General features: G+C 38.8%; 1 protein-coding gene across 2 annotated transcripts; it reads left to right on the forward strand.

The window, feature by feature from the left end:
• The first annotated feature begins 7,495 nt into the window (after nt 1–7,495).
• On the forward strand, nt 7,496–11,043 carry LOC126495835 (olfactory receptor 50-like). 2 transcript variants are annotated; one of them, XM_050133419.1, is made up of 2 exons: nt 7,496–7,506; nt 10,116–11,043. In XM_050133419.1, exons 1-2 carry the CDS (start codon nt 7,496–7,498, stop codon nt 11,041–11,043), a joined length of 939 nt encoding a protein of 312 aa, XP_049989376.1. The 2 variants fall into 2 exon arrangements, with proteins under 2 accessions (XP_049989376.1, XP_049989374.1); XM_050133417.1 differs by lacking the exon at nt 7,496–7,506 and having other exon boundaries at nt 10,102–11,043.
• Nucleotides 11,044–11,474: the final 431 nt, after the last annotated feature.

Genomic DNA, 11,474 nt, shown 5'->3' on the forward strand with positions numbered 1-11,474 from the left:
CATTAAGTGATATTAATGACCAGTGGTTGTTTACTCCAGTTATTCTTATTGTTTTTGATAGTAGAGTTTGTGTATCTCCCTTCTTTGAGTTGCGCTGGTGAAAGGGCGCTAGATGCCTGAGTTATTGTAGGCAGTGTTGGCAATGTTGGATTCCTTGGGTTCTGATTTTCCTTCTATTACTTTCTGTAAGGCTGGATTTGTGACTACGTATGTTTGAATTTGTTCTTATCCTGGAATGTCTTGTTTTCTCCATTGATAGTGAATGATAGCTTGGCTGGGTATAGTAGTTTGTGCTTGTATCCATGGTCTCTTAGTTCCTGCAGTACCTCTATCCAGGACCTTCTAGCTTTCATGGTTTTCATAGAGAAGTTAGGTGTAAGTCTGATCAGTTTACCTTTATAAGTTACTTGACCTTTTTCCTTTGCAGCTCTTAATATTCTTTCTTTAATCTGTATGTCTGTGTTTTGATTATTATATGGTGAGGAGATTTTTTTTGATCCATTCTGTTTGGTGTTCTGTATGCTTCTTGAATATTCAAAGGAATATCTTTCTTTATGTTGGGAATGTTTTCTTCCATAATTTTGTTAAAAATATTTTCTGGGCCTTTAAGTTGTGACTCTTCTCTTTCTTCTATCCCTATTATTCTTAGGTTTGGTCTTTCTACTGTGTCCCATATTTCCTGAATGTTTTGTGATGAGAATTTGTTGGCTTCGCTGTTTTCTTTTATCAGTGCATTAATTTTCTCTATGGTGTCCTCAGAATCTGAGATTCTTCTTCTATCTCTTGTATTCTATTGATTATGTTTGTTTCTGTAGTCTCTGCTCATTGACCTAGATTTTCCATATCCAGCCGGTCCTCAGTTTGTGTTTTCTTCCTTGTTTCCATTTCAGTTTTCAATTCTTGGACTGTTTCCATTATCTGTTTTATCGTTTTTTTTTTCTTGGTTTCCCAGTGTATCATTTACGTATTAACTCATTTCTTCAAACTTTTTGCTATATTTCTCATCCATTTCTATAAGGGCATTTTTTTTCATGTTGTTGGAGGGACTCTATTGCTTTCATAAAGTCAATTTTTTCCTCTTCTTCTGTGCTAGGTTGTTCAAGTCCTTCTGTTGTAAGATCATTGGGTTCTGGTGTTTTCATGTTGCTTTTCAGATTGTTGGGTGAACTTTTGCCTATCTAGTGGGTCTTCTAAAACAGGATTAGATTTTCCTGCTGGCCAGGGGCCCCACTTACAAAATGCCCCTGCTCCATATCCTGGCTCTTGCTGCAGGCCAAGATCCCTCTCACCACTCAGGAGGGTCTACAGGAACAGGAACAGGCTCCCCATTCTCCAGGGACCTCACCAACAAAAGGCCTACCATTCTGCAGGCTAGCCACCAAAACAAAGACACTCCCGCTGCCCTCTGCCCCGAGCACCTGACCCAGCACCCAAACAAGCTGAACTGGGTGATCCCACGGCCCTGTGTAAGGGAGGGAGAAGGAAGGAAGCCTCTGGTGGCTAGCTGGGATGGGCCAGGGAGAGAGAGGTCGCAGCAGAGGAGGAACAGCTCCAGCAGAGGGGAGCATCCCCCGCAGGCTGAATTTAGTCAAGGGGGTCAGGGAATGCCCCTGCTCCATTTCCTTGGTCCTGCTGTCGATCAAGAACACTCTCACCACTCAGGAGGGTCTTCGGGGACAGGACCAGGCTCCCTGTTTGCCAGGGACCTCGCCAACAAAAGGCCGACCACTCTGCAGGCCAGCCACCAAAACACCTACTTGAATTAGTTGTAGTGGGACGATCTGCTCTCAGTGTGGGCTTCACTGTTTCAAGCTTGGACCATCAAAAAATATAAGTTCACGTCTGCACTGTGTCTGACCTGTCTGCGCCGGTCTCTGAGCTGCGTCTTCACCGTTCTGTGCGCGTCTGCCCCGGTCTCTGCACCATGTCTGTGCCGGTCTCTGTGTCGCATCTGCGCCAGTTTCTGCGCCGCGTCTGCCTAGAATATTTTTCTGAGAACCTGTGAACAGGGAGCGCGAGAAGGTCAAGGCAGTTGCGGGCAAAGCAACCAGAGAGAAGACTCAGGGCGAGCGGCTGCGGTGGACGGTCCAGGAGCCAATCTCACATTTTTCTTTTCTTCTTTTTTTTCCTTTCCATGGCCAATACTGTATTCCATTATTGCTATTATTATTGTTGTTGTTATTGTTATTATCTTCATCACTATCATTTTAGTTTGCTTACTTTAACTTAGTTGTTTGGTCTACATTATTTTGCTCTTTCCTATGGTATTACTTGGTGTGACTGCTGGTTGTTTTGGGGCTATAATGCATTTTTCCTTCCTGATTTGGTTGGTGTTATTAATCTTGCAGTGGTCCTCCATGAATGGTACTTGGGAATCATCTGTCAATAGAAGGGTGCTTCCTAATAGGACCACAGAACAAATAAAGAACAGATAACTACTCCCAAAGTGCACAAATCATAACACTAAAATTAAAGGATATGAGACTTCCAAATATTTATATCATCAGTGACATAATTTGAAGATCATATTTTTTTCTTTCAGTTTACTCATATTGTAGATTACATTGATTTTCATATGATGAACCATAACTGCATCTCTGGGATCAAGCCAACTTGATCATGGTGGATGCTTTTTTTTATTGACGTGTTCTTGAATTTAGTTTGCCCGTATTTTAATGAGTATTTTTGCATCAATTTTCGTGAGGGAAACTGGTCTGCTCTTCTCTTTTTTAGCTGCATCTTTGTATGGATTGGGTACCAGGGTAACTGTTGCCTTGTAAAAACAGTTTGGCAATATATCTTTTGGTTTTATTGTGTGGAATAGTTTGAGGAGTATTAGTATTAGCTCTTCTTCGAAATTCTGGTATACTTCTGCTCTGAAACCATCAGAAGCTAGGCTTTTTTTGGTTGGGAGACTTCTCATAAGGTGCTGAAAAAGCATTTGAGAAAATCTAATACCCCTTTAGGATAAAGGCCTTAGAGAGATCAGGGATACAAGGAATATATCTAAACATAAAAAGAAATATACATCTAGCTGACAGTCAACATCAAATTAAATGGAGAGAAATTCTAGGTGATTCCACTAAAATCAGTAACAAGACAAAGCTCTCTACTCTCTCCATACCCATTGATCATAGTACTCAATGTTCTAGATAGAGCAATAAGACAATAAAAGGAGATCAAAGGGATACAAATTGGAAAGAAAGAAGTAAAACTTTTATGATTTGCAGATGCTATGATGATATACATATATCTCAAAATTCAGTGAGGGAACTCTTATAATTTACAAACAGTTTCAGTAATATGACAAGATACAAGATCAACTCAAAAAAAATCAGTAGCCTTTCTACATTTAAATGATAAATGGGGCTGCAAAAGAAATCTGAGAAACATAACCATTTATAATAGCCACAAGTAACAAAAAATATCTTGAGGTAGCACTAGATAAAGAAGTGAAAGACTTGTATGATAAGAACTTTAAGTCTCTGTAGAAAGAAATTGAGGAAGGTATTTAAAAAAAAAGATCTCCCATGCTCTTGGATAGCTGGGATCAACATACTAAAAGTGGGAATCCAACCAAAAATAATCTACAGATTCAATAAAATCCCCATCAAAATTCCACCACAATTCTTCATAGATCTTGAAAGACTAACACTCAACTTCACATGGAAATACAAAAACCCTAGAACAGTCAAAATAATCCTCTACAATAAAAGAACTTCCAAAGGTATCACCATCCCTGAATCAAGGTCTATTATGGAGCTGCAGTAATGAAAACAACTTAGAATAAAAAGACAGGTGGATCAATGAAATTGAATCAAAGACCCTGTTATTAATCTGCATACAAATGAATATCTGATTTTTGACAAAAATATTAAATTATATAATGGGAAAAAAAGCATCTTCAACAAATGGGACTGGCATAACAGGGAAATGTAAATCAAAGTGACTTTGACATACCATCTTATACCAGTCAGAATGGCTAAAATCAAAAAGCCAATGATAACTTATGCTAGAGAGGATGTGGAGTAAGGGGTACACTCCTCTAATGCTGATGACAGTGAAAATTTGTACAGCCACTTTGGATAGTAGTGTGGCAATTTTTTCAGAAAATTGGGAATCGATCTAAGGACCCAGAAATGCCACTCTTTGCCATGTACAGAAAGGAACACACCGAAACCAAAAGGAATTTGCTCATCTGTGTCATAGCAACATTATCTGTAATAGCCAGAACCTAGAAACAACCTAGGTACTAAAGAATGAATAAAGAATGGTACATTTACTTAATGAAGTACTACTCAACAGTAAAAAAAAAAAATACAATGTCTTGAAATTTGCAACAGGATGGATGGAACTAAAAAAACATCCTGAGTGAGGAAACTCAGAACCAGATAGACAAGCATGGTATGTACTCACTCTTAAGTGGATATTAGATGTAAAGCAAAGGATAACCAGTATATAGTCCATGATCCCAGAGAACCTAGGTTACAACGAGAACCTTAAGAGAAGCATATATGAGTCCCCCTGGGAAGCAGAAACAGATAAGACCTCTCTCAAAAATTAGTAGTGGGGAAGGGAAGGTTGTAGGGGAGTGGAAAGGGAGAAGGGAAGGAAGAGAATATGAGTGAATGAGATGCCCAAGAAGGAGGAATGACAATAAGGGAGAAAAAGGAAATCTTGATTGAGGGAGCACATTACAGAGCTAGTGAGAAATATGGCACTAGGGAAAATCCCAGGAATCCACAAGGATGACCCCAGCTAAGACACTAAGCAACAGTGGAGAGGAAGCCTAAACTGGCCTTCCCCTGTAATCAGGTTGATTACTACCTTAATTGTCATCATAGAGCCTTCAACCAGCAGCTGATGGAAGCAAATACAGAGATCTATTGTGAAGTAGTTGGTCAAGCTATCAGAACCAGCCCAAGAGGAGAAGGAGAAATAATATGGGCAAAAGCGTCAAGACCATGATGGTGATACCCATAGAAACAACTGACCTGAGCTAGTAAGAATTCATTGACTCTTGACTTATAGTAGGGGAACATTCATAGGACAAAACTAGGCCCACTGAATGTGAGGGACAGTTGTGAGGCTTGGGATGTCTATGGTGCCACTGGCAGTGGGATCAGGATTTGTCCCACTTGAACTGTCACCCCACTTGAACTGCTTGAACTGGCATCGAGTAACATATTCTCCTTGAAGGGATACTTTGTTCAGCCTAGATATGGGATGGGGGGCTTGGTCCTTCCTCGAAGTGAGGTGTCAGATTCCTTCCTTTCTGAGGAGTGGGTGGGGGTGGAACAGGGATAGCTAAGTAAAATTAGAAAAGGTTATATTTTAAAAATTCACATTAAAAAAAGAAAAGATTAGAAGAAATTAAACAGAAATATTTAAAATACCAGATAAAAAATTAAAAACTCTGTAGTGGCCTAAACAAGATTGGCCCTAGTAAAAGCCAGTTTTGGACCAGAGTAAGACTTATTATATAGGAACTCTACTTCTTGCTGAAATATTGACTACTGGTAGACTCTAGAGATGGGCCGTCATTGTCCTTAGTGAAACCTACCAAGGAACTTACCAGGCTCCAGCAGATAGTTAAAAACCCATGGACACAGATAATCCTTGTGAACCTCAGTGTGTCTCATCAAAAAGAGAAATTTAAAAAGGCCCAAGGCTACAAAGATAATTAAAATAAACAAAGGAAGTACAAGAGTTGAGTCTACACTGAGAGGAGGAACTCAACAAAAAGGAGATGCTGAAAGAAATACAAGTACAGGTTTCGTAAATTAACTGTGTAATAAATCTAATTGAACACCCAGTGGAAAATACTAGTAGATTAGACTAGGTAAAAGAATAAAAAACAAAGCAATAATAGAAATTAATGACACATTGAGGAACTGTTCCACTTACTTAACAATAAGAAAAAGATTGATGACTGCAACATGTGATCCCTCTGGGACAAGAATAAATGACTGTGAGTTTGTGGTTTAGAAATCTGAGCCAAAAGCCAACCGATGGTGGAGCACACTCAGGAGGCAGAGGCAGGTGGATCTCTGTGAGTTTGAAGCAAGCCTGGTCTACAAGAGCAAGTTCCAGGACAGGCTCTAAAGCTACAGAGAAACCATGTAAGGAATCAAAAAAAAAAAAAAACCCAAAGAAATCTGAGTCAAAATATGAATGGGAGACATAGAAAATCCACCAAACACTGAAAATGTTAACAAAAAAATATGAGCTTTTTATGTGTGAGAGACACCTCCTAGGGAATCAACTGTGCAAGATGAAGTTGAATATCTATCTCCTCCCCGGCCACCAGGTTTCAGAAACTCATTGAAGAGACCATGAACACAAGGTCTGTAATTTCTATGATGAACACAAGTCCACAGAAGGAGCTGCTGATGTTCTGGATGAAGAGTGGAAGGGTTATGAGCTCCAGTGAGTGGTGAGGATAACAGGCAAGATTGTCCACATGAAGTAAATTGTATTGATACCTAGAACAGTGTGCTTCCTGTTGAGTGAGGGACATTCTTACTATAGACCAAGGAGAACAGGAGAGAGGAAGTGCAAGTCTGTTCATGGATGCATTGTGGAAGCCAATCTGGAAGTTCTCAACCTGATTACTTTTAAAAGTAGGTAAGGATATTCCTGGACTGAGTGATACTACTGTGCATCATTGGTTGGGGTCCAGAAGAGCTAGCAGAAACCTAAGGCTTATCAATCTCCCTGAAGAGACGATGTTGCTTGAATGTTTATAGAAAGCCCATAACTAAAAATGATTAGAAGCTCAGGACCAAGGCATGCACGATTTTCTTTTATTCTAGAAACCCTAGAACACAAACACTAATGAATACTCTGAAGACCCCATACACTTAACAACGTTAAGAGGATGCTGAAACGACACATACTGTGGAAGGACATGATAGGAAAGATATTATGTCCATGATATCCAGTGATTAGACAGACAGAGGGAAAGGGATCAAGGGAGAGAATGAATGAGAATCCAGGGAAAGAGTTATATCCTTCAAAGACACTCCTCCTATGCCCTATTCATTCAAGTAAGTCCCACCAACACTTTCCCACACTTCGTACAGCTTATTCAAGTTATGATTTCCTTCATTATAATACAATCATGTCTCAATCTTTGGATCAGCAAACTAAAAACTTAGCCTTAAATACAAGGCTTTGGGTGAGGGGCTTTTCAAATCCAAACAAATATAAGAAAAGTAAAGTTTAGGGATTCAACACACTTATTTCAGTACCAGGCACAAATTCCATTAGAAAAGGCATACATAATTTTTTTTTGCTTTATTGTTTCAGGTCTCTCTTCCATGATTATAGTCCCCACAACTGATGCTGCTATGACCTGTAATTGCTTTCCTAAATTTGTTATGACATGAGTCCCATGGATTCTGGAGAAAGGTAAGAACTTTTTTTTAAACATGTGACTTCTGTTGTTCCACTAAGCTCCAGTGGAAGGTGGTGGTATTATATGGACAATGCAATGAGATCTGAGTTATAAAAATAATAAAAGCATAGGATACAAATTTGGAAGGAGTGGGGTAAATATGGGATACTTACTTCAGAGGATCCAGGGCACAGGGAAATGACACTAATATAATCAAAATACAATTGTATAGATAATTAAATTATCAAAGAATGAATAGCAAATCATGTTTGAAGAAAAACACACCTTGCTGAATTTAGATTTCCATCTTTCTATTTTATGATCTGTAGCTCAAAAGATTGATTTGAAATGAAATCTGTAGGGTGCTGAGTGGAAAGCTGTACTAATGGCTATCGTCTGGAAATGTTAGAACTGCATATGTGTAATACCAACCACACTTGCTTTGAAGATAATACTGAGCTTAATAGGAATCATATTCTGTTTCCCGTATTCTGAGTGATGGTGAGATATGATCAGCTCACTTGTCCACTCAGGGTGGTGGTATTAGAGTACTTCTGTCACTGTGCAACGTCACAAGGTTCTGAACTGTGGTTATCACACTCATAGCTTAGTTCATTTCCTCCAAGATCAATAAGATACTAAAATGTTGTGTGGCCCTCCAAGTTCCTATAGGTCTCCTTGTGGCTATTAGCTCTGTCCCTCAAAAGATGACCAAACTTTCCTTCATTTCTTCAACAAGCAGTTGTGTTCCCCAAGGAGGCAACAGAAATGTAGCAATTATATCCTGCCTTTAATTAGACTCGAGATGGCAATGTCATCCTCTGGGACCCTCTCTGTCTTTTGTAAAATTAAAATTCACCCCAAATTATCAATAACTACAGGCATATGTTCATCAGTATATGTACCCATGTTTGGTTCTGAACTGTTGAGGCTTCTGACTGCCACCTTCGAACTTTCTGTCTCTTAGAGATCCTACTTATTATACTGTCTCCTATTCCTTCTAGAGAGAAATGGATGGACCTTTTCATGTATTGAACTTGAAGATATCTGTGTTTATCATGCAAAAGGCAGGGTGAGAATTTTGCCTCTGCAGTATGAGTGTGTGTGTTTGTGTAGGTGCATTGTGTACTGCTGTCTCTAGGCTCTACTTCTCCAGACCAGAGTCATATATACAGTTATTTATAAGAAATAGAGTATCTAAAATTTGATAAGAGAGGATTGCACAGTAGCTTCATGTAGAACAATTTAACTCAATCTCATACAGTACCTAATCCAGGAGAAGACAAGGATGCAGTTTCTTTATTTGTCTTTAACCTCCATCAGTCTTCTAGGTTTCTTCCAAGTTTTATGCTAAATTTTTATAACTGTATCCATCTCCACTGACAGTCAGGTATATGCAGTGAGTACATTGTATCTAAACTGTAGCAATAGCCCCCTGTTCAGCTCCCTCTGACACCTGGATTTTCTGTAACCTGACTTTACTCACTACACAGTATAATGTTTAAAGCTTTCATCTACTTCTTTACTCAGATCTTTCCTTGCATGTGCTAATGCTTTGAGCAGAGAATTGAAACTTTCTATTTTGCAAAAACAACCTTATATATCCCTGCTCTACAGTTATATTTCAAGTCAGTAGATTTTTATCAGACTGATCATTGTCTTTTACTTTCCTCTGTTCCTCCTATGCCTGAGTCCTGCCATCTCCAAACACTCAACAATCATGACTCTGTTCACAGAACATGTAATAATACTTTCAAAACCAACTGCAACCTCCTGTGTTTGGCTGTCTATAAAATCATGAATATATACAGACTCTCTGGTTCTAATTCTGGTTATTTATATATATATACGTATATGATGTGATGATAAATATATATATAGAGAGAGGAGAGAGATAATATCTATGTATATATATTTATACATATACATTTATACATACTTAGGTAATTGGATGTTTATTTTAATACTGAAATCTGGATTGGAAAGTGAAAATTGAGGTTGTTTGATTATATTATACAGAAACCAAGTGCTTCCTTTGCAGAGATCTGATGTAGCCAGAGAAGCTAAATCCTGAAAACTTGAAAAAGAAAAAATAGGCTTTGTTTGAGAGAACACACAAGATAGCTTGAAAGAGACACAGACATGATATACATATTCCATGAAAATTGCTTTAGAAAGAGAGACAGACCAGTGAAGATGTTCAAATGGGGAAGATGTGAAGGTTATGTAGAAGACTGATATTTCATGTTATTGACATAGATCTGTGCCTTTAGTGTCTCAATCATATTTTACATCTTCATAGCTGTCCCTGGGTTCTTTCAATTTCAATACAGCCCCAGAAAGAAAACATCAGTCAATGTGATACTAGAGCTGTGAAGAAGATCAAGAGGCAAGCGAATTATCAACTAGCGTTATTAATTGATGGCTGATCTGACCTTTCAACTCATTCATGATATCAGAATTCTACTATTGATTCTGAGACTTCACAAGTTGACTTTTCTTATCTGATAATTGTTATGATATTTCCAAGTTCCTTGAAAATATGTTGATCTGGATTCTAAGTCATTAACCTCCAAGTAGTGTTCAGAAAGTTTGAAAGTTTTAGATGAAGTGAAGACAGTAATTAAAAACAATGATTCCATTGTGTTTTGGTCATCATGTTTCCCATTCTCACATTTCCTTGTCTTTCTCATCTCCAGAAGATGAGGATCACAAGAAATCAGAGCAGTGCATCTGAATTCATCCTCCTGGGACTCCCCATCAAGCCAGAGGACCAAGGCATTTTCTCTGCCCTGTTTCTGGTCATGTACCTGACCACGGTGCTGGGGAACCTGCTCATCATCCTGCTCATCAGGCTGGACTCTCACCTCCACACCCCCATGTACTTCTTTCTCAGCCACTTGGCCTTCACAGACATCTCTTTCTCATCAGTCACAGCTCCAAAGATGCTCATGAATATGCTGACACACAGTCAGTCCATCTCATATGCTGAGTGCATTTCCCAGGTGTACTTTTTTTTAATGTTTGGGGCTATTGATAACTTCCTTCTGACCTCCATGGCCTATGACAGGTATGTGGCCATCTGCCACCCCCTCTATTATACCAGAATCATGAATCAGAGTGTCTGTATATTACTGGTCATTACATCCTGGTTCTTATCCTTTGCTGGTGCCCTTGTTCACACCATCCTTCTAGCTCGTCTCTCTTTCTTTAGAGGTAACACTCTCCACCACTTCTTCTGTGATCTCTCTGCTTTGATTAAGCTGTCCAGTTCAGACACCTCTATCAATGAGCTGCTCATCCTCATTGTGGGATCGCTCGGCATTACCGTGCCATTCATATGCACCGTGGTCTCTTATGGCCGCATTGGAGCCACCATCCTGAGAACTCTCTCTATCAAAGGAATCTGTAAAGCCTTGTCCACATGTGGCTCTCATCTCTCTGTGGTTTCCCTCTATTATGGAGCCATTATTGGGTTATATTTTGTCCCCTCATCTAACAACACTAATGACAAGGATGTCATTGTGGCTGTGCTGTACACTCTGGTTGCACCCATGCTAAATCCATTTATCTACAGTTTGAGAAATAAGGAAATGAAAGGAGTGCTAAGAAATATCATCATGAGGAAAATGTATTCTAAGTGACAGGGGTGGTCTTCCTTCTTTCTGTATTGAGAACTTCTCTGTCCTGAACATGACTCTTTCTATGACTTGGTGCTTTCCAGTGAGTTAGGTTGTACTTTTTTAGCCTATGTTTCCCTCAACTACAGGTTTTGTTTATCTTTGTTTTTTTTTTTTTTCCTGTTGGGGAAATGGTTTTGTTTGTTTCTTTTTTCTTTTTACAGATACAACTGTAATGTTTTCCTTTTAGGTCTTTTCATTATTTCTTATATTTAGGAACATAAAGTTTTTGTATAATGCTGGTCATTCACCTTTAAATGGCCTTCTTTATGAAATATGGTTTTACTTTCTCAATAAAACTGAAATCTTCCCCTGTGTATGCATTGCTTCCTTCTTTAATTAATTTTATAATATATTTTTATTTTGTTTTCATGAGTAACAGCAGTTAGAAATCT

The sequence above is a fragment of the Alexandromys fortis genome, unplaced genomic scaffold, assembly GCF_014885135.2.
Source record: "Alexandromys fortis isolate MF-2015 unplaced genomic scaffold, M_Fortis_MF-2015_v1.1 scaffold_568, whole genome shotgun sequence".
NCBI classification, from domain to species: domain Eukaryota; kingdom Metazoa; phylum Chordata; class Mammalia; order Rodentia; family Cricetidae; genus Alexandromys; species Alexandromys fortis.